Genomic DNA, 27,498 nt, shown 5'->3' with positions numbered 1-27,498 from the left:
TGGTATGGTCCTTCACTACTGATACATCATTAACTCTTTTTTTTAACCATTTGAATGAAATGCCTGATCTTGTTAAATGTTCTCTAAGGCAGTATCAATTCTGATGATTTTCACCACCTTTGCATGCATTCATCTCAAAGCTGCCAGCACTAAGCTTAATTAAAAATGTAAAAAGAGAAACAGAGGCAAACTTTTGACATCATCCCAGCACAGCACAGGCTATATTGTAGCTTCCTCAGGTTGTGGCTACTTAGAACCATCTGGTGGACAACCTGTGAAAATGCATCCTCAGTACCCCAACATACAAATAATAGGTGAACACAAATCTGGCACAAACATGAAGAGTAGCCACATGTCCATTTAATAAACTAAAACACTATACATTTGCTGCAGCTTCATAAAAAGTGTGACTTGGAGAACTTTAACAAATTACTATACACTCCCACGCATAATCTTGTAACAAACGTCCCCCCCCCCCAAAAAAAAAAATTGTAGCTGTGGTCTGTGGGATAGGCATAACATATAAGTGTGCTTTCAAGATTCCTACAAAAGTAGTGCATGTGGCACACTTTGCCCCCCAGTATTTTCTATATCAAAAATTTATATAGTGGTCTTTATTACAACAACAGGTCAACAGAAATTGAAATGGAAGTGTGCTGAAAAAATGAAGCCCTTTAAAAAAAATTGTATTTTCTATGCAGTGTCACATTTAATGTTTATCAGTCATTAATTCTCAAGCTTGATCTCAGTATACAGAACAGTGTCAACTTGGACCAGACCTGCACACCGTTACAAATACTTGTGGTGTCACATGCTTCATCTGCCTTGCTGAAATTCCTTTATGATAAAGGATAACGTTTATTATTCCAGTTTACACACCAATTCCTCAAAAAATAAACTTAAGTAAACAAAATCCTGATTAAATCTGTAATGATATGATCAAACAAAAGTGGTTTAGTTCCTCCATCATGACATGTGAGATTAGCCACTATCCCATTGCTAGCTACCACGAGGACACTTCCCAAAAACTATTACTGTAAGTCCTTAAGAAAATGACTGTAATTAGCTGTGCGAAAACATGGCCTGTTTTCTGGCAAATGTTTTGTAACAATATGACCATAAATCACTTAAAAATAAATCTGTCTGGGCTGGAGTGTCACAATACAAGATCATTTCCCAGGGAAATATTTCTGAAAGTAACACTTTTAGATGACAAAAAAATCTCCTGTAAGACTTCTCACCTCAGCATCCATAGGTCTCTGGCATCACATGCAGGAACAGGCATTCCTCTCAAAGCTGACAACAGCAGCAGCCTCAAGGAGCCCAACTACTAAGCTAAAATACGTGTTTTGGATGCTTTATAAAGATACATTGTGTTGTTCTATTCTCACATCATAACATGTTATGTAGATACCTGCAGTATCTGTAGTTGGCACCTGCAGTGAGATGGCATACATTTACAAAAACAGGCTACATACACTTGTAATACGTGAGAAAGCTCATTGCGTGACATTGTTGAGCAACACAGCATTATTGAGCAACATTATCAGAGATAAACAAAAACAAATAAACTCATAGTCCTACCAGCTAGAACACAATTGGCAACAGATGCCATTGATTCACTGTATTACATGTACTGTATGCACTATTAACAATAGCCTGATTTAGTGGTTTGGAAATGTAGTGCAGATACACAGACAAGACAGTACTTCCAAGTCATATGAATGTTTGCAAAGTTGTAACCCAATCAATTCAGATCAATCCTCATCGACTACCCATGAAAATAAACATGTGCAAACACACCAATAATTGGATTTAGAATAATAAAAAAAAGAATGAAATACAGTTTAAGAAAGCAGTCAGCCTCAATACCCTTGGAGCCAAACCTAAATCTAACCCATTCACAAAAGCTCCCTAAAACACAATGTCTGCACTCCATACTAAGACCATACTAAAATGCACAGAGTGTTTGCAAAAATCGCTAATCGTTTGCAAACATAATTCAGACATCCTGGCCAGTATGTGACCTAACAGGTCTGTAATTACAGATCTGTTTACACAACCACAGAACGTCTCACACAAATCCGAGTCTGGCTCAAGCGCATTTGAAGATCCACTTTCAAAATGATTGAAAAAATAATAATCTCCGAGTCTTATGTACCGTGGCCCATCTGTTTAGCTGCACATCCAAGGCTTGTGTTCGGAATTTAAATGGCATATTGCCTATACAAATGAAATACAAACCCAATCCTATCAGAAAGTGAATTAAATGGTACAATGGCTACTACTAGGAAAACTATCTTTACATGTTTTGTTTCTTGACAAATGCTGTAATACTAAGTGTAAACTAAATGGTACTGCTTGGCAAATGCTGTAATACTAAGTGTAAACTAAATGGTACTGCTTGGCAAATGACATGTTTACAAAACCTGAAGCAAGAACACAGTCACGGCAGCAAAGGTAGAGCCTGTGTACCTTTCTACTGTGTATAGCTACTTAACAGATACATATGCATACCCTTGTAAACTATTATAAGACTGTATGTGGCCTTATCTGACAGGTGTCAAACAGATATGATTTCATATGAGAAGTGTAAAAGACGGAGAAACTATGTTTGTATGGTAACACAAATACACTGAAACAAAAGTGTTGAGCACCACTTTACATCTTTCATAGCAGTGTTGTTAAAAATATAGCCCAGATGCAGCTTTAGAAAATATATGCATTCTAACAAATCCAAAACATCTTCCCTATTTATCAAAAACAGACAAATTCTTAAACATTTTCTTCTTTGAAAAGAGGACAAACAAATGTGTTTGTTCGGAGTTGATACCAGTGCTAGCTAAATACACATTTCAATTGAAATTCGCTACAACCAATGTTGACCAAAAAGTGGCATTTAAGAAAAACACACCAATTTAATTTAGTGAGAATAAGGACATTTCAAATAAATATCTCCAATTCAGATCATAGGGCTTTTCCCAGAGAGGCGAGAGAAATTGAGCTCTGCTGTGGGGCACTGGGTCAGCCAGGTCCTGTGGTCTCCAGTCCACACAATCTACAGTAGGAAACAGGAAGTATGTCTCAGGCACAGGGCTGGTCACACGGTCAGGGTTCATAGATACCACTATGAGTCAGTCTCTTAGTCAGCTCTCTGTAAACATAACATACTCAAGACTGGCTGATAGAGGGCAATGCACACACATAGCCCTTATCACAAAGCCCAACGGGACAGGAAGCCCTCCTCTTGGAGCTTTACCCTTCTCCCGTGGCACGCAATACACTCCCAGGGGTCAACCGGGAGCAAAGGAAAAACATATACCAACCAGCAATACAATTAAGTGCCAATTCTGAAATCCCCCCACAACCTTTTTTCAGTAACTGTACACATCACCCTCTAAGAAGGCCTTCTGTATTTCACTAGAATGACAACACAATCTTGTGCACAGTCAGGGCTGGTAGGTTGTGGCAGGTCCTGCTATGTAGAGTGTAAAGGAATAACGAATTTGCAGCCGAAGGGTGAATGGTAGTTGATGCCCACTTCCTGGAACACCTGCTTCGGCACCCCGATGTCACACAGGTAGACCCTAGCCTCCCCACCATCCAGAGGCAGGGGCAGGCCCAAAGACAGGGTCCACTTGGCCTCCACGGCCTGCTTCTTGCCACTCACTGGAGGGTCAATGCTGAGCACCGGAGCCCTGTTCTGGTTGGCCCAGTCCGCAGCCGCCAGGTACCAGGTCTTGTCCCTCATTAAGCCATTCTCATGGCAGTCCAGACAGTTGATGACCAGGTCCACTGGGCTGACCGGCAGGTCTGGGAGGAGAGAGAGGGACAGAGATCAGGGTTTGAACTGAAAGCTTCTGAGTAGCTAGACCTCCAGCAGAGGGCAACATCGTTTCAGTGTACCGCTGTTAAAAGCAGACAAGCAGCACAGATTTGAGTGTTTAGCTAATTGTGCCTTGTGTGTCTAACTATACTGAATGGAAATATAAATGCAACATGTAAAGTGTTGGTCCCATGAGCTGAAAAAAAAGATCCCAGAAATGTTCCATATGCAAAAAAAGCTTATTTTTACATTTTGAGCACACATTTGTTTACATCCCCGTTAGATTGCATTTCTCCTTTGCCAAGAAAATCCATCCACCTGACAGGTGTGGCATATCAAGAAGCTTATTAAACAGCATGATCATTACACAGCTGCACCTTGTGCTTGGGGACAATAAAAGGCCACTAAAATGTTGTCACACAACACAATGCCACAGATGTCAAGTTGAGGGAATGTGCAATTGGCATGCTCACTGCAGGAATGTCCACCAGAGCTGTTAACAGAGAATGTAATGTTAATATCTCTACTATAAACTGCCTAAAATATGTTTTAGAGAATCTGGCATGTGGACAAGTGGTTTGCTGATGTCAACGTTGTAAACAGAATGCCTCATGGTGGCGGTGGGCTTATGATATGGGCAGACATAAGCTACGGACAACAAACACAACAGCATTTTTTCGATGGCAATTGTAATGTCCAGAGTTACCATGACGAGATACTGAGTCCCATTGTCGTGCCATTCATCCGCCGCCATCACCTCATGTTTCAGCATGGTAATGCACAGTCCCATGTCCCAAGGATCTGTACACAATTCCTGGAAGCTGAAAATGCCCCACTTCTTCCATGGCCTGCATACTCAGACTGGTCACCCATGTTTGGGATGCTCCGGACCAGTCATATGAAATCCATAGATTAGGGCCTTATGAAGTTATTTCAATGAACTGATTTACTTATATAAACTGAAAAATTGTTGCATGTTGTATTTATATTTTTGTTCAGTATACAGAGGGAAGTGTCTACTCTAGATTAGAAAACAATGGTCTTTTTATACAGCTCATGCCAACAAAAGAACACATTACCAGGAAGTGGATTCACCATCCTCACTATCTACAATCCATTTACCTTTCCATCTACAGTCTCATCACATCTAATGATTTCAAAAGCTGATAATATCTGTGAACAGAGAACAAATCTGTTAGTCAGGATAAGTCGGTACCTTTGATGCTGGCCACCTGCTTGCCGCTGGTCTTGCTGTAGAGGGCGAGCTCGTTGGTGATGCACTCCTGCATCTTGACGAAGTTGGGAATGAAGAGGATGACCTCCACCTCGTGGTTGGCCAGGTGCCGTCCACAGCTGACGCCCTGGGCCCCCTGGACATGGGGGCCACACAGCAGGGCCACCGTGGGACGCTGGTGATTATTCTTAGGTGTCAGCCTGGGGACATCCAAGAGACATATGTGATTTGTTTGTTGTCTTATTTTGATTTCTTATCAATACAAATAGTACAAGCCAAGGCCTGGGATATGTGATTACTGGTGGATTAGACAAACTTTGTCCTCATTGAGATAATTAATTGTGCAGAATACAATCATGACTGATCTGAACATCATGATCTGCAGTTTCCACACACTGCAAACAAAGGAGCATTATCATCACCTCAGGACTGCATGGGTAATAAACTGGTTGTTGTGCAAGGGTTTCCCTTTCTTATAAAAACACAACTCTTCAACTACAGCATAAAAACGAGAGGAAGCCTTTATCTGCAATCATTGTAATCAAGGTCAGTGGAGCATTGTGTCCTATGTCGACAATAAACACCTCACGCTTTCAATAGGCTGCTACACCTTTCCATGCAAAGTATTGGCTTTCTGTCATGATTAACTGCTAAAGCCACTGTCTATTCGTCATAAATATGGAGTTTGCATTGACTCCTTCACACGCATAAAGAGAAAAGCCTAAAGCAGAGGGGAAATGGAAGCTTCACAGCCTGTCAGACATTCTTGACTGAACAGGGAGATGATTTGTAAATACACTAGATGACAAACAGGGGGGTGCTGTTTTGAAGCCACCGTGCTTCCATTTTGGTGCTCCCCAACCATTGGAAGTAAAAAAATAAAAATAAAAAATGGAATGTCTTTGCAACTCTGCCTAGAAGGCCAGCATCCCCGAGTCGCCTCTTCACTGTTGATGTTGAGACTGGTGTTTTGAGGGTACTATTTTTGCTTTGGGTACTCAACTAGTCTAAAGGCGGCTAGTTTTATTGCTTCTTTAATCAGAACAACAGTTTTCAGCTGTGCTAACAATTGCAAAAGGGTTTTCTAATGATCAATTAGCCTTTTAAAATTATAAACTTGGATTAGCTAACACAGGAGTGATGGTTGCTGATAATGGGCCTCTGTACGCCAATGTAGTATTCCATAAAAAATCATAGTCATTTACAACATTAACAATGTCTACAATGTATTTCTGAACAATTTGATGTTATTTCAATGGACAAAAAAAAAGGTGCTTTTCTTTCAAAAACAAGGACATTTCTAAGTGACCCCACACTTTTGAATATCCAGGAAAACAGAAGTTAAGTAAATAATTCTAAAACCATTCCAAAAATACAATAATGATGCCAATTTGCTAGATAAAGAATGCACAAATATTGTTTCTCACGCAAGTTTATTGTTGCCTACACAAACATCCCTTATTTATATATGTTGGGTTGTAGGCCCAACTCTTTCAACAACATTTCTGAGTACTCCATATGTTTTCATACTTCCCGGGACACTACCTTCAAGACTTGTTATTGTAGAGTCTCCTTTAGCTGAATGATAGAATAATATTTGGTGAGTATTTTGTCTATGGATTTTCATTACCATCAGTACAGAACTGTAGCGTGCAACTACAGGCTACAAAACTCTAGATCATCTTTACTCCACACACAAAAACACATACAATGCCCTCCCCCGCCCTCCCTTCAGCAAATCAGACCATAACTCTATCCTCCTGCTTCCTGCTTAAAATATTTTTTGCAAGACCTGCCACATCCAAGGGCGTCAGAGCCGGTGTAGTAGGATTCGATCTTCATCCTGTATTGACAATTTGCCTGTTTGATGATTCGCCAGAGGGCATAGAGGGATTTCTTATAAACTTCAGGGTTAGTGTACCGCTCCTGGAAAGCGGCAGCTCTAGCCTTTAGCTCAGTGCGGATGTTGCCTGTAATCCTTGGCTTCTAGCTGGGATATGTACGTACAGTCACTGTGGGGACGACATCATCAATGCACTTAATGAAGCCGGTGACTGATGTGGTAAACTCCTCAATGTCATCGGATGAGTCCCGGAACCTATTACAGTCCACAGTGCTGGCGAAACAGTCCTGTAGCTTAGCATCCGCTTCATCTGTGCACTTTTGTACTAAGCGGCCTCTGTGCACTGGTACTTCATGTTTGAGTTCAGCAGAAATCAGGAGAATAGAGTTATGATCAGATTTGACAAATGGAAGGTGAGGAAGAGCTTTGTATGTGTCTTGGTGTCTGGAGTAAATGGTGATTTTGAGTTTTGCGCCTCTAGTTGCACATGTGATTGGTAGAAATTAGGTAAGATGGCAACTCCTATCCTCGGGGGCCTGATTGGTTTCACACTTTCCTACAGGCCTATAATAATCACACCTGATTCAACAAATTGTATTCTAAAATAAGGACCATGATTAGTTGATTATTGGAGTCAGTTGAGTCAGCTGGGGTTGGGGCAAAAGTGTGTCACCAATCAAGCCCCTGAGGACTGGAGTTGTCCAACCCTGACCTAGATAGACAACCAATAAAATATTGCCCATCAATCCCCATTTGGAATATGATTTTACCATTTGACAACTATGAAAGAATTGCCTTTGATAACTATCAATCTTAGATATTCAGAGTAAATACATTAATTGGAGAAGTAGGCTATTAGACAGAATGAGGACTTAATGTTTCCAGTCATTTCATATAATGTCATGTTACAGTCTTATACATGTGTATATTTTGGGCTGTCTGTTTACATCTCAGCCAGACAGCTCAAACGGGGAATAACATAGTAACATCTCTATGCAGTAGGATAATGTTGGTGCTAGAATGTCATCAATAATCAAAGTAAATCCTGTGCAGTTCATTTTCCTAAACAGCTTAGCTAGATAGATGCATAGCATTCAAATATGTTACTTTGTTAATACTGTTCTTAGCTAGCTAGGGGAAACAAAATGATGGAACAGACATGGTCAAAAATATTTTGCTAAAGCCTATGCTTACCGATCTGATTCTGCTCCAATACTCAACAATGGTGGGGCTGGAAACAGGCTTGCTAGGTGTTGATGTCGATTTATTCCTTTCATGGCTGAAATTATATTTCAGGTTCAAAGATATTTTTGAGAGCTTTGACGTCAAGCAATGAAGTCCAGTTCAGATACAACAGCCAACAGGAGACAAAACTAGCTAGTTTAAGACTGTTGTGTTGTACAACAGCTGACTAAAGACGGGGCATTCCGATCAAGAAGAAGAGACGTGCAGTTGACACCGTTTCGTCAGTGAATCTTGGAAAATCCAGCCGACGACATGACAGGTTCTAAAACTAGACCCTTCAGATCAAACAAACCGTTGCATTGTGTCTCATCTTGTGTATTTCAAATGAACTTTATGATCATGGCTATTCCTTGCCAGTAGAGTAGTGTGTGAAATAGCTCGCTAGCTAATATCACAGCGTGACTTTCAGACCACAGAAATATAACACAAGGTCAAGTGACGTCATACACATAAATTAGATAGCTAGTTAGGACTTATTAGTGAAGCTAAATGTTATATTCAAATCAAATAAAAACAGCAATGTCAAAGTCAGCAAATAAGCTGCACAAGCTAATACAAACTATTGGATGTGTGGCTTGACAACAATCAAAACAAGCAAACCAAAATAAACACTTGCATACATATTTACAACTAAATATCAAAACCATCATTTCACTTTATATCTAGAAAGATGTATTATCTACCTAACAATGTCTTACATTTTCAGCAGAAAAAATGTAAACTGTGTCAGTTTTGAATCCCTTCAACTCTCATTGTTCTCTCCACTGAGTGAACGCAAATCCGAGGTTTACTCTAGTCTTGGCCCCGGCTCTATCATTTTCCCTTTTCTCCTTCAGGCAGGCTAAAGGTGCAATATTGTTATGATTGCATCACATTGTATGAACACTAGCGACTAACTCAAGCTTTTGAAAAAGCTCCATTCATTCCTATGGAGGACTGCTTCTTCTGAGGACTGCCAATATGTCCGACCGGTGGCTTCAAAACCTCTCATCGGCCAATACATAGCATCCGCAATCCAGAGTTTCATTGATCAGTGCCTTACAGGGAGGTTAATTGTCTGTTTAAAACACCTTACTACAGTATATCACCATGGCAACAATACAAGAAACAATGAAAAATTGACAAAAATAGAAGGACAAAGGCATGTTCGTATAACCTTGGGTCGTGTTCATTAGGGCACACCGTAGCAAAACATCTTGGAACTGAAAACAAAACGAATACTTCTTACCGATATTGTAGTACGGTACCTCCCCATTTCGAACCGTTTTCTTTAGTTTCGTGCCTATTGAACACAACTCTGGTATCAATGAAGCCTGTTGCATGTGATGTTACCCCAGTAGAGGAAGCCCACCCAGCCACTCACCGGTTGGGGCCCCCCAGTAGAGTGAGGGCCATCTGGCTGGCACACACACCAGTCATCTCCAGCCTCCGCTCCAAAGACAGGCCATGCCGCTCCGCTGAGGCCAGAAGACACTTGTGAAGCTCGTAGGACACACTGGGGACAACCAGGCCAGAGTCTACAGTCAGAGGAGCGAGAGAGACAACAGGGGAAAATAAAAATGTATTAGTTGTTATTGTGCCAGATAATAATATATGTAGCTATGAGAAGAGTAGAGATTGGAATTTTAAAAAGTTCCAGATTTCCCCCAAAAATACATGGAAATGGTACTAAAAATAGAACTGTATAGAATCCTCATAATCAGTGTGACTAGACATTATCAAAAGGAACTACAAGGCCTAATTCACCAACAGCATGAACTTTCACGATGAGGACAAACACACACACACACAGGAACTCCTCAAGGAGTAGGAGTTCATGAATAAGCAGAACATCCCCTCACGCGAGGAGCCAGTTCCCTTGGGAAAGCTTCTTCCCTTGACCTGATCTCTTTCCAATCACGGAAGGAAGATTCCCTTCTTCCCCTTTCATTTGTCACTGTTGTCTGCCGCAACAACAAAGAGAGTGTCATATTTTGTAAAGGGCTGCCAAACATGAGGATGCGAACTGAACTGCCTCTCCTAGATATCCCCTGCGGTCTTCTGGAGGGGCTGGGTTCACACGCTCCAGCTCATCCCTGCTGAGCTCCCTCAGCATCCCCATAACTAGAGCTTTGGGCTGAGAAAGACACCGGCGGCAGCCCCCCGGGCCCACACACACTACTGCCACACCTCACATAGGACTCCACCAAAACATAAGGGTACCTTGACAAAGGGGAAAATTGATAACAGGTGGTTAAGGTGTACTGGTTGGTACACCCATGTGCCAATGAAGATGGCTAATGTGTGTGGGAGTGTTGCAGCTTGACTTCTTGAGTGAATACTCAGTTCCAGGACCACACACACACACACTCATTTAAAGTTTCTCTTTATTTTTACTATTTTCTACATTGTAGAATAATAGTGGAGATAAACACTATGAATTAGAAAATATTTCTAAAAACCTGTTTTTGCTTTGTCATTGTGGGATATTGTGTGTAGAGTGATAAGGGGGGAAAAATATTTAATCAGTTTTAGAATAAGGCTGTAACGTAACAAAATGTGGGAAAAAATCAAGGGGTTTGAATACTTTCCAAATGCACTGTGTGTGTGCATGTATGTACAGTTGAAGTCGGAGGTTTACATACACCTTAGCCAAATACATTTAAACTCAGTTTCTCACAATTCCTGACATTTAATCCTAGTAAAACACCCCGTTTTATGTCATTTAGGATCACCACTTTATTTTAAGAATGTGAAATGTCAGAATAATAGTAGAGAGAATGATTAATTTCAGCTTTTACTTCTTTCATCACATTCCCAGTGGGTCAGAATTTTACATACACTTAATTAGTATTTGGTAGCATTGCCTTTAAATTGTTTAACTTGGGTCAAACGTTTCAGGTAGCCTTCCACAAGCTTCCCACAACAAGTTGGGTGAATTTTGGCCCATTTCTCCTGACAGAGCTGGTGTAACTGAGTCAGGTTTGTAGGCCTCCTTGCTCACACATGCTTTTTCAGTTCTGCCCACAAATGTTCTATAGGATTGAGGTCAGGGCTTTGTGATGGCCACTCCAATACCTTGACTTTATTGTCCTGATACCATCTATTTTGTGATGTGCACCAGTCCCTCTTTCAGCAAAGCACCCCCAGAACATGATGCTCCCACCCCTGTGCTTCACGGTTGGGATGGTGTTCTTCAGCTTGTAAGCCTCCTCCTTTTTCCTCCAAACATAAAGATGGTCATTATGGCCAAACAGTTCTATTTTTGTTTCATCAGACCAGAGGACATTTCTCCAAAAAGTACTATATCTGTCCCCATCTGCAGTTGTAAACCATAGTCTGGCTTTTTTATGGTGGTTTTGGAGCAGTGGTTTCTTCCTTGCTGAGCGACCTTTCAGGTTATGTCGATATAGGACTCGTTTTACTTTGCTGTTCTGGGATTGATTTGGACTTTCCCACCAAAGTACGTTCATCTCTAGGAGACAGAATGCGTCTCCTTCCTGAGCGGTATGATGGCTGCGTGGTCCCATGGTGTTTATACTTGCGTATTATTGTTTGTACAGATGAACGTGGTACCTTCAGGCATTTGGAAATTGCCTAAAGGTATCAAAGGATGAATTTATTTCTGTGGTCTTGGCTGATTTCATTTGATTTTCCCATGATGTCAAGCAAAGAGGCACTGAGTTTGAAGGTATGCCTTGAAATACATCCACAGGTACACCTCCAACTGACTCAAATGATGTCAATTAGCCTATCAGAAGCTTCTAAAGTTATGACATAATTTTCTGGAATTTTCCAAGCTGTTTAAAAGCACAATCAACTTAGTGTATGCAAACTTCTGACCCACTGGAATTGTGATACAGTGAATTATAAATGAAATAATCTGTCTGTAAACAATTGTTGGAAAAATTACTTGTCATGCAAAGTAGATGTCCTAACCGTCTTGCCAAAACTACAGTTTGTTCACAATAAATTTGTGGAGTGGTTGAAAAACAAGTTTTAATGACTCCAATGTAAGTGTATGTAAACTTCCGACTTCAACTGTATATCTATCTCTCTACTGCTCAGGTCTGTGTGTCAACACAGTAGAGGATATCTAGGAAAGACCAGCCCAGGGAACATGGTTCCTAGATACTGCCATAACCATGTTATTATTCTGGTAGCTGCTCACAGAACCCTTTAAAAGAGCCCTGTGCTAATCTCTACCTATAGCCCATGGCACATTAGTCTAGAGAGGAACACTAGCTGGAGGGGCTGCACGGCTCAATATCCCTTTGATAGTGAAGCAGGTAAGACCTTAACGGCCTGTTCCAAAGCGCTGGCCTGGCATTTGAGTGCTCAGCGTGGCCTCCCTCCTCATGTATTATGTGCATGCAGGCACGTATGCAGCTATCAGAAACACACAGGCATATCACTCAAGGCAGAACACATGCAGTGTGACATGCAAACACACACCTGCAAACAGCAGATAGACGGATGTCGTGCCTGGGTGAAATGAACCTTATCTCTTCCCTCTCCATATCTCCACATCACTCCCACTGTTCCAGTACAAGGACAGGTAATATGTTACAGTTGGGTGGGAGAAACCCAGTCTACTCTGCTGCACCGTTCCTCGGACAATCACGTGAGCGATAAGCACACAGCAAAGTTAACTGCTCCTTGTCATGCAACCTGCCACTGAGGAGAGGGAAAGGGAGAGGTGGGAGTTGCACTATGCTCTAATTGCTTTTTGACCATCCCGCCAGCTATGTGTGTTTGTAAGGAATTCCCCTGCTACAGCCCCCCACCCCGATCCTGTGTACTCTCACACTCACACACACCCACTCCACTACACGCAATGCTCAACCTGCTCAACTGGGTAGCCAGGAGCACGCAGCGGCAGTAAAATAAACTGAGCTGGAAGCAATCCTTCAAGCATGACAACGAGAACGTTGAAACTGAAATCAATACACACATGCAGGAAGCGGGTCATGGGTGATTAGGGCTGGCGCTGAGAGAGGGAGGGGAGAGAGAGAGAGAGAGAGAGAGAGAGAACAAGGAGTGAGGTTGCACAGTTTCACAAGGCTCCTCCAGACTACAGGCCTGTTACTGCTGCAGTACCAAGGGGCTGCGAGCCTCTAACACTCCAGACACTCCATAACCTCAGCCCTCATAACTATCATTAATGCAGGTCAATTGATTAGAAAGTTCCATTTGAGGACCTCCCAAGTGGTGCAGCGGTCTACGGCACTGCATCCCTGGCTGCGCGGTTTGGCGTGTCATGTTTCGGAGGACGCACGACTCGACCTTCGCCTCTCCCTAGCCCGTTGGGGAGTTGCAGCGATGAGACAAGATTGAATTTGGTGAGAAAAAGGGAGCACAAAAATGTTCTCATGCCACCAGACCAAGGGAATCAATAGCTGTGAATAACACTTGTCCTCAGCTCTCACGCCCTCTCCTGTCACTCTCTCCATCAAAGGTAGTTAACAGGGCAGTGATTTGATTTGTTCTGTGGCTTTAGTATGTTTACAGTGAAGAGATTTGAGTACATGTCTAGCAGTGGAGGCTGCTGAGGGGAGGAAGGCTCATAATAATGGCTGGAACGGAGCAAACTGAATGTGATACCTTTCCACTTTTTCCATTCCAGCCATTACCACGTGCCCGTCCTCCCCATTTAAGGTGCCAACGTGTAGATGAGGAGTGGTTTAACACACATAGCAATTAGCAAAGGACAGCAGACAGACAATATGTTATCCCAACGCCAAACATTTGTTTTCCTAGCCCCTTTTCTGTTGTTGATTTAAATGTTTACAGTGGATATGAATGGATTCAGGTGAGAGCAGCCTGGAGTAGGGTAAGGGTTTGTTCCACATGTAGTGTGGTTGCATCCCAAATGGCACCCTATTCCCTATGGGCCCTTAGTAAAAGTAGTACACTATATAGGGAATAGGGTGCCATTTGAGTGGTAACCTGTGTGTGACTATGAGAGGTGCTGTTTATGTAAAGCTCAGAGCGGTCTGATAATTACAAGGTACAGAGGATGGGGCTTAGCATGACAGCATTCAGGCAGAGGTAGCAGACCTGCCTAGCCCGTTCGGTAAAAAGAGAAAAGCGTCCACATTCAGCTCCCAGTTCTCAGCACCAGGGACAAGGCTTTTAATGGCCGCCTGGCCCGCATTGTCATCATAGTCCCCGCACTGCTGTCGCCATGATAACTCTGGCTGGCGGCCATGTTAGGCTACTTACATAACCCTTTCTAAGAACTGTTGCACATTTCACATACCTGTATGTCGGTACAGTATGTACTGTAGTGTAGCAGGCTATTTGAGACTAGGGCTCACATTCATGTAGTAAGTCATTTCATGTAGTGATTTAAGTTATCCAGTGAGGTGTATCAGTGTAGTGTCTTTGTCTGGGAGTATTTAGTCAGCTGGCAACAGAAGCACAACACTCCTATCTCCATGGGTGCACAGAATGCATTCTATGATTCTCTCTTTCTCTCTTTATTTCTCTTTCTCGGAGGACCTGAGCCCTAGGACCATGCCTCAGGACTACCTGACATGATGACTCAGTCCACCTGGCTGTGCTGCTGCTCCAGTTTCAACTGTTCTGCCTGTGATTATTATTATTTGACCATGCTGGTCATTTATGAACATTTGAACATCTTGGCCATGTTCTGTTATAATCTCCACCCGGCACAGCCAGAAGAGGACTGGCCACCCCACATAGCCTAGTTCCTCTCTAGGTTTCTTCCTAGGTTTTGGCCTTTCTAAGGAGTTTCTCCTAGCCACCGTGCTTCTACACCTGCATTGCTTGCTGTTTGGGGTTTTAGGCTGGGTTTCTGTACAGCAGATATCAGCTGATGTACAAAGGGCTATATAAATACATTTGATTTGATATGACTAATAGCGATGGAATTGGCATCGCTATCCTTTTTCCCTAATGAGAGAGCGAGCATGTGTGTGAGTGTGCTTGTGTTCCACTAAGACCTATATGACTTCATGCCAACACCAGAAACCAGATTTGACTGGTACTGATCCCCTATCCCTACAGCGTAGTGATTGGTCCAGCGGAGCCAGAGTGATAGGTGTTGCTCTTCTTGTCACACCTTGGAATCCAGGCCAGGGGCCTAGCATAGTGTGCCATTCACTTATCTCCTGTATGAAACCAATTATATAACACACTTATAAAGAGTGGGACTGCATGGTGGGGCAGTGAGCTCAAAGCTCAAAAGTCACCTGCTGCCTCAATCAAAAGAGTAACCAAAGTTGGAGCCGAGCCAGCACAGCACATTGCGGAAGTGGGAGGTGGCCCTCTCTGGCCAATAGGAGACAGTCAAACCCACACCCAGCAAAGAGTTTCTCTTGCTTCACAGAAGCACAAGAGGTAGGCCTACATTAGACCAGCACTGTCACTCTGAGAACTTATACTATTTCTGTCTAAAGTCAATACTGACATGAAGGGGGAATTCAACTAGTTTCCAAAGTAAACACTACAATCATTATCACCGGTCCGCAAGACATGCATGCAACAGAAAACATCCTGAGGCTAGAACTTGTTGTGTCGGTCATCAATTCTTCTCATTTTCACCAGATACAGAGTCAAAAAATATATATTTTTTATGGTAAATCCCCATTCTCTGGTTGAATGGGTCACCAATCTACAGAGGTTTTCCCATCTTAAAGGAGAGAAAAACAAACAAGAGACTGTATGGACAGAGAAGAATAGCTCATTAGAGCTGTGTGTGTGTGTGTGTGTGTGTGTGTGTGTGTGTGTGTGTGTGTGTGTGTGTGTGTGTGTGTGTGTGTGTGTGTGTGTGTGTGTGTGTGTGTGTACGGTGGGTGTGTCACTCCGTAGGGAGAAGCCAGCAGTGATTACTGAGAGGCCTCTCCACCACACGCTGCACACGGGCTGGGCTGTGACCGGAACCTATATCTCTCCCCCATCACATCTCCAGCCCGATGGTCTTCACTGAGAATACCGACACTGTTGCGTCCGATTACTGGGTATTTATTTTTCTTGCTTGTTGGTTTAAGGTCTATTTTAGAGCTGTACACAATGTCCTGTCTCTCCACTAGTCTGGCTCGCTTAGCCAAACCCATGGGTCTACTGTAGCCTCAATAGATCCCACGGCTGGGATGAGAGACACTCAGGGCCTAAGGGCACTGGCAGACAGGCCTCTGGAAGTGAATGTGTGATGACAGATGTGAATGGAGAGTGTTCTATCTGTCTAACCCTCAGGGCAGCAGGTTTCTAGATGTGGATGTGTGATATATATGTGAATGGAGGGCTCCCTCTCTCTCTCTCTCTCTGAATGGAGCGTGTTGTGTTCGCTGTCTCTCTCTCTCTCTCGCTCTCTCTCTCTCTCTCTTACCAGTGCAGTACTCTTTGCCCCCGTGTTGTGGGACCGTGATCTGCCGGTAGACGACTGGTTTGACCTCCAGGATGTTCTCGTCGTGACGGTAACGTGTGGGTGTACCACGTTCACCACCGGGCGTACCACGGGAACGTGCCCCATTGCAATCTGTGCCGTCAATCTGCGAGAACACGGCTGCCTTGTCGAACAGTGCCAGGTTTGCCTCAAAGTCAAAGTCTGTGTCCAGACCCTCGTCCATGTCAGCACCAAAACACTCGTCGTCCCTGAGCCTCATCTGCCCTCCACCTCCTCCGTTCTTCACTCCATTCTTCTTCGGCGTGGCCTGGTTTGGCCATCGGTTACTAGATGATGATGGAGGACCTGAAGAACATAAATCAAGACATTAGAAGGACGATTTATTACGATTTCTTTTTACAGTATATATTTTTATCTAACCTTTATTTAACTAGGCAAGTCAGTTAAGAACAAATTCTTATTTACAATGACGGCCTAGGAACAGTGGGTTAACTGCCTTGTTCAGGGGCAGAACGACAGATGTTTACCTTGTCAGCTCAGGGATTCGATGTAGCAACCTTTCGGTTACTGGCCCAATGCTCTAACCACCAGGCTACCTTCCGCCCCTATAGCCTGACTAGCAATTATGGTGCACAAGCCCAAAATCCCAGTTAAGAGAGTAATATTTCAGACTGGAGTCCATTAATCTCTGTCAGGACTCCAGTCTGCTTTCTAATGTGTCCTCAATACTGATCTTATCCTATGGCTGTATCAGGAGCTACAGTTATATAACAAGCAACATCAATAGCACATTAATAATACAGGCTAGTAGTTTTCTACCAACACACAATGTTTAGATACATGCCTGGCGCACTAACAAATCAAAAAGAACCAACTGGAAGAAAAATAACTGGAAAAACCGGGTGTTCAACCCTAACTGTGATGAGGTCTCACGCTAACCTAGAGAGAGAGAGAGAGAGAGAGAGAGGCACAGCCGCACGCAAGTGTCACACTGACAGCTAGGTACTTTAGGCTCTCACGCAAGATACACACCAAGACTCTCAGTCAAGTCACGTACACACTACTGTTGTCACAATGGCATTGTCACCCGATCACACCGACTGATCTGAGACCTGCTACTATATCAATGTATTTTTGACAATGGAGGGGAGTGAGGGACTGCTTAAAAAAAACATCTGTTCATATGTGTGCATTGGCTTTTCAACATAGGCAAACATTTTACAATAAGACCACACAGAGTGTAATTACCTACAGGTCTATTGTAAATCTCAGTGAATCAGATGCCTGAATGCACTGGGCAATGCTCCAAGTCAAGCCGAGAATAATGAACACCAAGTTAGTACTAGTGTCTGATAGAATTGATGTGCAAATGTGGAGAGGTGTAAGAATCTTAGGTTCAATAAAGGCTGAGATATTTGAACAAAACATGAACTTGAGCCATGTGAAAAATCATTGACTGAAATTTCACGGTGAACTACATTTCAAAGACTGATTAAACATGACCCGTATTTAAGTTACACACATTACAAGCAAATGTTTCTTATAGAAAAATGAATCACTATGACACCAGTGAGTGAGATAAACACACAGGAGCTAAACTGGAGTGAGCGACAGCGTGCTGTGACAGCGTGTGAGGCTTGTCAACATGTTGCTGTGTTGTGTGGAGGGAAATGTGTTCATATGCAAGGTAAGACTGACAGAAGGAAAATAATGTCAGTCAGCCGCAACAACTCCCTCTGTGTGTGTGTGACACAGTCCAATTTGTTTTATTTTACCTTTATTCAACTAGGCTAGTCGGTTAAGAACAAATTCTTATTTTCAATGACGGCCTAGGAACAGTGCTGCCTTGTTCAGGGGCAGAACGACAGATTTTTACCTTGTCAGCCCTGGGATTCGATCTTGCAACCTTTCGGTTACTAGTCCAACGCTCTAACCACTAGGCGACCTGCCACCTCAATCAAGAACAGGAAGGAAGTGCTTTACTGTACACTTAATGTATGTACCAGGGGCACAGAACAAACAAAGGGCTAAGCTGATAGCATGTATAGGAACATTTTTATATGCAAAAAAATACATGTAAAAAGCTATTCCCCCCCCCCCCCCCCCCCCCCCCAATTATACTCTTAACAAGGTCTGTTTGGATCCAAGATAATCCACTCGATTTGCATAGGACTATGCATCCTTCATTTCATTCCTACATTCCCATCCTAAATCTCCCAGCAAGATTAATGTCAGATAATTACAAATCATTTGCACAGCCCATGATCTTGTATAAGTAGTCCGTAACCCCACCTCCCTTTCTCTCTATGGCCCCCTGCTAAGTGGCTGGTTAGGGGCATGGCATTGCGTGTGAAAGGGTCAGCCCAACCCCTGCCACTCAGCACTTTGGTCTCATGCAATTTGTGCATTAGCTCCCTTGGCTGTTGGCCCAAGAATCTGGAGATTAAAATAAAAAATCCAAAAGGTAAACAGTGCTTCCACAATTGATATGGCCTGGCCCCTTCCAAGCGCACTGCCACTGGGACAACATGGCTTCCTGTGGGGGGGGGCAGAAGGGCACTACGGCACGTAAGCCAGGCCTTGCATAACCTCTTTAGGAGCAGACACAGCGAGGGGGGAATGTTTATTGATCTTAGTCACACACGTATTGTAAAGAGGAACTTTGGTACAAGCCTTTAGCACGCTATGGGAATGTGGGGAAGTCACAGCATTGCAAACAGTGCCTGGCTGCTTCCACGCTCAGTAAGTAGTAACCTGGTGACACCATAGACTAGAGGAAAGGACACCGGTTCACCAGACAGACAGAAATAAACTAGACTGATTAAGCAGACTACTACGCAGTAGTTATTTTAAAAGGGTTACTGCTTTATGGGTTGTGGTTATTATACCTGGCAGAAATTATTTTAAAAGTATTCTCATAGTACATCCGAGGTTAATAATTTACTAAAACATGCCAAAACACTGCAGGGATTTGTGTCTGATAAACAGAAATAACAGAGCAGAGACCAAACAAAAGAAACAGAAGCCCTTAATGTATGAATATGCCAGTCAGGTAAAACATAGTGTAACCTTTCCCTTCCTATCCACAGAGCCTAGGTATCTCTCAGAAAAGACAAGTGCATAAATGTTACTATGATCAAAAAGAGAAAAAAATGCCAGGTGAAGCAATGTGTTGGCTCGGCTTCAATGACTGCTGACAAACTGTGCAGATCCTAGAGATTAGGGAGTGGATTTACATGTGACACTGATACTTGTAGTTTCACATTTCCTCCTGTCACTGAATAAGGAAAAAGATCAACAATAAGAACTTTCTGCTCTATAATCACAGTCAGATAGCGGGAAATACGTTCATGGCTGTGCTTAAACTGTCTTATGTAAACATGTCATAATTGAGAAATAGCCTCGTTCCCAATGTGACAATGTGTTGAGTGTACTTTCTAAATGGGACTAACTGTTACGGTTGGCACCAAATTCATTGGGTTAACACATGAAGGGGCTAAATATAGTGCGGGTCAAATGTATTAGCCTACATCTAGCACTCATAAGCAACAGAGGCAGAGATAAAAATGTATGTAGTCATTGAGTGTGATGGTTATATAAAAAGGTTAAATAAATGGTGTAAGATTCTAATGCAATAAATAGCGTATTCAGAAAGTACTCAGACCCTTTAACTTTTCCCACATTTTGTTATGTTACTAGGGCTGTGGCGGTCACCAAATTTCATCAACCAATGATTGTCAAGCCAATAACTGGTCAGTCTCATGCTAATTGACCATTAATTAAACACATTTAGCATCTCCTGGCTTCCACACACAGCCTACAAGCCACCAATGCAGACCTTTGGAACATCTATATTACAAAAAGTCTTAATACATTCATGTAATATAGCCTACACCGTCACATTAAATCTATTATTTATTTTAGACAGGTCTAAAGAAGCATGATATGAAGAAAATGTAGTCTATTTCAGAAGAACAGAATAGCACACTCCGAGTTGTCCTTCTGTTAGGCCTTGATCTGGCTATGCCAAATAGCTGTGGGCTACACTAGTTTGTTTAGCAACAAGATTTGCTTCGAAATCTGTGGCATTATTTTATAGTATGAAGAATACAATTGAACAAAGCTGAATAAAATATCAATATTTTCTCCAAACAATGAGGGAGTGCGCATGTGCAGTTATTCTGTGTTGAGTACTTAACAAAGAAATAGGTACTCCTTTATGCTTAATTTAGAGATATCAATGTAACTTTAGTTGTTTTACAAACGTTGGGCTATATGTTTAGATTTTTAATACATTGTAAGACTGCATGACGCGACGAATGATGATTTGCAAAAAGTAGATTCAAAGGCATAAGCTCTGCTTTGTTTTTTTGCAGGCTGTACACAGTTCGTTAGTCTCTCATTTACAATTTGACAAGCACTTGATAATGCCCAAAATTTCATGGCAGCATCCCCTTTGTGGCCGTGATGCACCCTAAAAAAAATCAATGCCTTTCGCGCAATTGCGTGCTTCCTTATCCAATTCTGTGGTGCATATTGAAGATTTTGGAAGAACTGTCCACATTCACTTTTTGTCAGCCAACAAGAGGAGTAGGCATAACGAACAGCAAAAGCACGAGCCTATGTCAATCTACTATCCCCCATAGTACAAATGTCAACCTATTCTATTCTGTGTGAGAAATAAATATGGTAAGCGAGTCTATAACCCTAGCATACAGAAAGCTGATGGGATCCTCCTCTTTAAAGTAGAGGCTATCACTCTGTTTTCTCACGCAATTGCATTGCATTGCAGCCTTTCAAAACGTTGCGCAACATGAGCTCAAGGCCTCTAATGAAGTGTTTGATTAGATTTTCGAATACATTTGCATTGATGCCAGAGTGATTAGAGGGACAATAAAGTGCAGAGTACCAGGTTGTTAGCAAGTTTGGTAGGCTACTAATGACCATTCAGCAGCATTAGAGCTTGGAGAAGCCTAATTACCATGACTCGTGAATGTCGGTGTGACGGTAATACGGTCACCGCAACAGCCCTATATGTTACAGCCTGATTCTAAAATGTATTACATTATTTTTTTTCAACAATCTACACACAATACCCCATAATAACAAAGCAAAAACTATTTTTTGCACATTTATTATAAAAAAAAAACTGAAATATACCATTTACATAAGTATTCAGACCCTTTACTCACCGATTACACCGATTACCGATTACAGCCTCATGTCTTCTTGGGGATGACGCTACAAGCGTCAATCTCTGCAGATCCTCTAAAGCTCGGTCAGGTTGGATGGGGAGCGTTGCTGCACAGCTATTTTCAGGTCTCTCCAGAGATGTTTGATCAGGTTCAAGTCCAGGCTCTGGCTGAGCCACTCAAGAACATTCAGAGACTTGTCCAGAAGACACTCCTGCGTTGTCTTGGCTGTGTGCTTAGGGTCGTTGGAAGGTGAACCTTTACCCCAGTCTGAGTGCTCTGGAGCAGGTTTTCTTCAAGGATTTGTCTGTACTTTGCTCTGTTCATCTTTTCCTCGATCCTGACTAGTCTCCCAGTTACTGACGCGGAAAAACATGCTTCACCGTAGGGATGGTGCCAGGTTTCCTCTAGAAGTGACGATTGACATTCAGGCCAAAGAGTTCACTCTTGGTTTCTTCAGGCCAGAGAGTTATGTTTCTCATGGTCTGAGTCCTTCAGGTGCCTTTTGGCAAACTCCAAGTGGGCTGTCATGTGCCTTTTACTGAAGAGTGGCTTCCGTCTGGCCACTCTACCATAAAGGCCTGATTGGTGGAGTGCTGCAGAGATGGTTGTTCTTCTGGAAGGTTCTACCATCTCCACAGAGGAACTCTATCAGAGTGACCATCGGGCTCTTGGTCACCTCCCTGACCAAAGCCCTTCTCCACCGATTGCTCAGTTTAGAAGGGGGGAAGATCAATGGAAACAGGATGCACCGGAGCTCATTTTCGACTCTCTTAGCAAAGGGTCTGAATAGTTTAAAAAGGTATACGTTTTTTTTTTTGTAATACATTTGCAAAAATTTCTAAAAACCTGTTTTTGCTTTGGCATTATGGGGTATTGTGTGTAGATTGAATTTAATCAATTTTATAATAAGGCTGTAACGTAACAAAATGTGTAAAAAGGGGTCTGAATAATTTCCGATTGCACTGTACATAAGAAGGCAGGCTGTGGCCATTGTAGAACACACTGAAGAAACCCATGGCCTATTCAAATGCACTCAGTCAGACAGCACTCTTTGTGGCTTCTGGAGAACTGCTGATAGAAGATGGTGTTCCACTACCACTGTATAAAAAGTCGCCCAACCCAGTTGTTGTTACCTGAAGGGACGTTGCATCGGGGCCTTGCAACCAGTTTTAAAAAATTTAACTCCCAAACTAGTCCTCTCATCTCACCTTTGCGTAAAATGGTAATAGGAGCGGTGGTGGAATGGGTGTTGTTGGCAAGGTAACCACCTCTGCTATTCTGACCACTCTGCCCTGAAGATTTGACACCTGGATCAGACAAGACCCCCTGTCCAGCACTTGCTCTGCTGACACCACTTTGAGTTTGGATATCCAGGAACTTGAGCTCTTTGATGTCCATAGCACTGCACAGAATGTAAACATTGACATGTTAGACATGTTAACAGTAGATTGCTTAAAACAAATAAGTAGGCCCCTATGTATTGTGAAATAACTAGAGCAATGCACAGAATGTAACTAGTATGTTCAGCGGGGCAAAAAAGTATTTAGTCAGCCACCAATTGTGCAAGTTCTCCCACTTAAAAAGATGAGAGAGGCCTGTAATTTTCATCATAGGTACACTTCAACTATGACAGGCAAAATGAGAAAAAAAATCCAGAAAATCACATTGTAGGATTTTTTATGAATTTGTTTGCAAATTATGGTGGAAAATAAGTATTTGGTCAATAACAAAAGTTTATCTCAATACTTTGTTATATACCCTTTGTTGGCAATGACAGAGGTCAAATGTTTTCTGTAAGTCTTCACAAGGTTTTCACACACTGTTGCTGGTATTTTGGCCCATTCCTCCATGCAGCTCTCCTCTAGAGCAGTGATGTTTTGGGGCTGTTGCTACGGAACACGGACTTTCAACTCCCTCCAAAGATTTTCTATGGGGTTGAGATCTGGAGACTGGCTAGGCCACTCCAGGACCTTGAAATGCGTCTTACGAAGCCACTCCTTCGTTGCCCGGGCGGTGTGTTTGGGATCATTGTCATGCTGAAAGACCCAGCCACGTTTCATCTTCAATGCCCTTGCTGATGGAAGGAGGTTTTCACTCAAAATCTCACGATACATGGCCCCATTCATTCTTTCCTTTACACGGATCAGTCGTCCTGGTCCCTTTGCAGAAAAACAGCCCCAAAGCATGATGTTTCCACCCCCATGCTTCACAGTAGGTATGGTGTTCTTTGGATGCAACTCAGCATTCTTTGTCCTCCAAACACGACGAGTTGAGTTTTTACAAAAAATATATATTTTGGTTTCATCTGACCATATAACATTTTCCCAATCTTCTTCTGGATCATCCAAAGGCTCTCTAGCAAACTTCAGACGGGCCTGGACATGTACTGGCTTAAGCAGGGGAACACGTCTGGCACTGCAGGATTTGAGTCCCTGGCGGGGTAGTGTGTTACTAATGGTAGGCTTTGTTACTTTGGTCCCAGCTCTCTGCAGGTCATTCACTAGGTCTCCCCGTGTGGTTCTGGGATTCTTGCTCACCGTTTTTGTGATCATTTTGACCCCACGGGGTGAGATCTTGTGTGGAGCCCCAGATCGAGGGAGATTATCAGTGGTCTTGTATGTCTTCCATTTCCTAATAATTGCTCCCATACTTGATTTCTTCAAACCAAGCTGCTTAACTATTGCAGATTCAGTCTTCCCAACCTGGTGCAGTACTACAATTTTGTTTCTGGTGTCCTTTGACAGCTCTTTGGTCTTGGCCATAGTGGAGTTTGGAGTGTGACTGTTTGAGGTTGTGGACAGGTGTCTTTTGTACTGATAACAACTTCAAACAGGTGCCATTAATACAGGTAACGAGTGGAGGACAGAGGAGCCTCTTAAAGAAGAAGTTACAGGTCTGTGAGAGCCAGAAATCTTGCTTGTTTGTAGGTGACCAAATACTTATTTTCCACCATAATTTGCAAATAAATTCATAAAAAATCCTACAATGTGATTTTCTGGATTTTTTTCTCTCATTTTGTCTGTCATAGTTGAAGTGTACCTACGATGAAAATTACAGGCCTCTCTCATCTTTTTAAGTGGGAGAACTTGCACAATTGGTGGCTGACAAAATATTTTTTTGCCCCACTGTATGTAGCCCGAGTCTCAGATCTGTTTGTGCCGTCTTACCAAATGCCAACTCCTATGTCATTGTCACCGCAAATTATTTCCTGAAATCTGTGACGCAGGCTAATCTTTCTGTTCTTCACCATGTGAAATCCTTACCTGAAGGTGACCTCAGGGACAGGGCACCTGACCCCATTGTGGAAAGGTTGTCTGAGAGAGATGGTCTGACTAGTCTGGTCCACAGATGACACTTCTCCCTGGTACATGCCCAGGGTTGGTCCACAGTTTATTGACACCAGACTACCTAACCAGTCTGCAGCCATTCTCTCTGGATCTAGGCATATATGGAAGACAGAGAACAACTTCACAAATACGTCATAGCTTTCTGATCAATGGGACATTAATGGTGTAAAACTGTTCTGTTTGAGCTACAAAACAAGTTGGATGATATGTATAAATTGAAAGCAGAGGGAGCCTTTGTCAGATCTAGGAAGAAGTGAACAAAATTAATCTTATTTTTTCAGGTTAGAAAAATACCAATCTCTAAAAATAATACAATTCAACAATTAAATATTAATGGTCTCATCACAGATGATCCCAAATTTATCTCTAACTTTAATTGCAACTTCTACAGGAATTTATATAGTTCTAAGTATTGAGGTTTCTTCAACTTTTTTCTTTAACTCTCTGGGGGATGTGAAATCAATTGGGGAGGCTGAGAGGTAACAGTGTGATGACCCTATTATAGTTAAAGAGATCATTTATTCTATTGAACACATTCAAAATAAAAAGTCTCCTGGGATTGATGATATATCTGCTGAGTTTTACAAAACTTTTTCTCAACAGTTGGCCCCATATCTGTTGGGAGGTCTTTTCTGAAAGCATTACAAATAATTATCTCTCCCAGTTTGACTCCAGGTCCGATTACATTAATACCTAAGCCCAAGAAAGACTTGCTTCTACTCAATTATTGGCGTCCAATCTGTCTGCTCAATAATGACTACAAAATATTAGCCTCTATTTTTGCAAAAAGAATGAAGGAAGTATTGGACTCAATTATAGAAGAGACCCAATCTGGCTTGAGGAAGACATATTTAATAATATCCGACTGGTGTTACACCTTATTGACTATTCTGATTTCATCTTCGAAGATCGTTTTATTGTCGTCTTAGACTTTTATAAAGCCTTTGATATAGTGGAACATGAGTTTCTATTTCTCTCCCTTGAGAAATTTTGTTTTGGGGAATTATTTTGATGTACTATTAAAACTCTTTATATGAATGGGATCAGTTCAATTAAATTAAAGCATGGCACTTCTCCTATAAAAGGGATCTATTGCTGACAGAGATATTATCATAAGTCAACTTGCAGATGACACAACCCTCTTTTTGAAAGATGCTGACCAGATTAGTAGAGCAGTCGATGTGATAAATATATTTTCCAAAGCATCTGGTCTTTGCCTAAACCTTAATAAGTGGCAATTGTTTGCTGTTAAAGACTGTGTGATACCCTCTATATGCAATATTCCAGTCAAGGAAAAAGTAACATACCTTGGGATTACCATATCTAAGGATCAACAGGAAATATGCTCATGAAATTTTATACCTATTATTGAAAAAGAAGAAGTTGAACCATTCGTTGCAGAGGGATTTATCCTTGAAATATTGAGTATTGCTTTCTAAAGCTGAAGGTATCGCCAGACTTACTTATGCAGCCCAGTCCCTACATCTTGACAACAAAATAGGTAAAGCGGTTGACCAGGTGCTTTTCAACTTCATCTGGAAAAATCGTACACATTATATTAACCTTTTTTAACCTTTATTTAACTAGGCAAGTCAGTTAAGAACAAATTCTTATTTTCAATGACGGCCTAGGAACAGTGGGTTAACTGCCTGTTCAGGGCCAGAACAACAGATTTGTACCTTGTCAGCTCGGGGATTTGAACTAACATCCTTTCGGTTACTTGTCCCAACACTCTAACCACTAGGCTACCCTGCCGCCCCATATGAATATGGTGGTCTCAATTTTTTAGATGTTACTACTTTTGAATAATACTTCTCAGGTAAATTGGGCTAAGCATTTTTTTTAATAATCCAACGAATGGTGTAAAAAAGTCTAAGGACTTAGTTACAGGTCTAAAATATGAGTTCCTTTGGCTATACAATTGGCTAACAGCGGGGGTAACCACAGCCCTTTGTAAATGACAACAAGCTACCTAACGTAAACTGGCTACTCACTCATCACTTACCTACTCTGGCAATTACGTCGTTAGCTAGCTAGCTAGGAAACAAGCTGGCAGTGTAGCTGTCAAATACCCTAGTTAGCTATCACTTTGTTAAATCGGTATCTAGCTCGGTAACCAAATAACGCAACTAGCTAGCTGTTCCATTCGAAAAGATGGCTAGCTAACGCTACCTAGCTAACTAAATAGCTAGCTACTGCCAAATTGTTGTGAACGCTAACGTTAACTAGATAACGTTAGCGTAGCTAAATCAGAGATCATGGCTAACGTCGGTTATTAATATATCCATCCTCTCCACTCTTTTGTTATTCATTAAACGCTGTCAGGTAAAATTGAAAATGATATACCTTGTTTTTGTGTATGATAGTTTTTTGTGATGAATTTGCTAGTTTGCTAACAACACTTTCTGAACTCGAAGAATCTGTGTTGTTTCCTGGTCACAACGTCACTTCCTTCGCT

The 27,498-nt window shown here is 42.1% G+C and overlaps 1 protein-coding gene across 1 annotated transcript; it reads right to left on the bottom strand.

The window, feature by feature from the left end:
• Nucleotides 1-340: 340 nt before the first annotated feature.
• Nucleotides 341-27,498, bottom strand: LOC109874919 (enhancer of mRNA-decapping protein 3-like). Its single transcript, XM_020466987.2, has 7 exons — nt 27,387-27,498; nt 24,957-25,131; nt 22,902-23,095; nt 16,481-16,843; nt 9,512-9,665; nt 5,043-5,260; nt 341-3,813 (listed from the first exon to the last, which is right to left on the bottom strand). The coding sequence occupies exons 2-7, from the start codon at nt 25,118-25,120 to the stop codon at nt 3,479-3,481; spliced, it is 1,428 nt and encodes a 475-aa protein (XP_020322576.2). The 5' UTR covers nt 25,121-25,131; nt 27,387-27,498; the 3' UTR covers nt 341-3,478.

Source organism: Oncorhynchus kisutch, linkage group LG3 (assembly GCF_002021735.2).
Source record: "Oncorhynchus kisutch isolate 150728-3 linkage group LG3, Okis_V2, whole genome shotgun sequence".
Taxonomy (NCBI): domain Eukaryota; kingdom Metazoa; phylum Chordata; class Actinopteri; order Salmoniformes; family Salmonidae; genus Oncorhynchus; species Oncorhynchus kisutch.
Note: the sequence above shows the minus strand (reverse complement) of the source record. Positions and strands in the feature narration are given on the sequence as shown.

Bases quoted from the DNA above. Each gene is read 5' to 3' on its own strand.
- LOC109874919 (XM_020466987.2), bottom strand. From the start codon at position 25,120: ATGGCTGCAGACTGGTTAGGTAGTCTGGTGTCAATAAACTGTGGACCA. The intron at 23,096-24,956 runs GTAAGGATTTCA...CATTCTGTGCAG, and splicing joins GTCCCTGAGGTCACCTTCAG to TGCTATGGACATCAAAGAGC. The intron at 3,814-5,042 runs GTACCGACTTAT...CTCTCCTCCCAG, and splicing joins GCAGGTGGCCAGCATCAAAG to ACCTGCCGGTCAGCCCAGTG.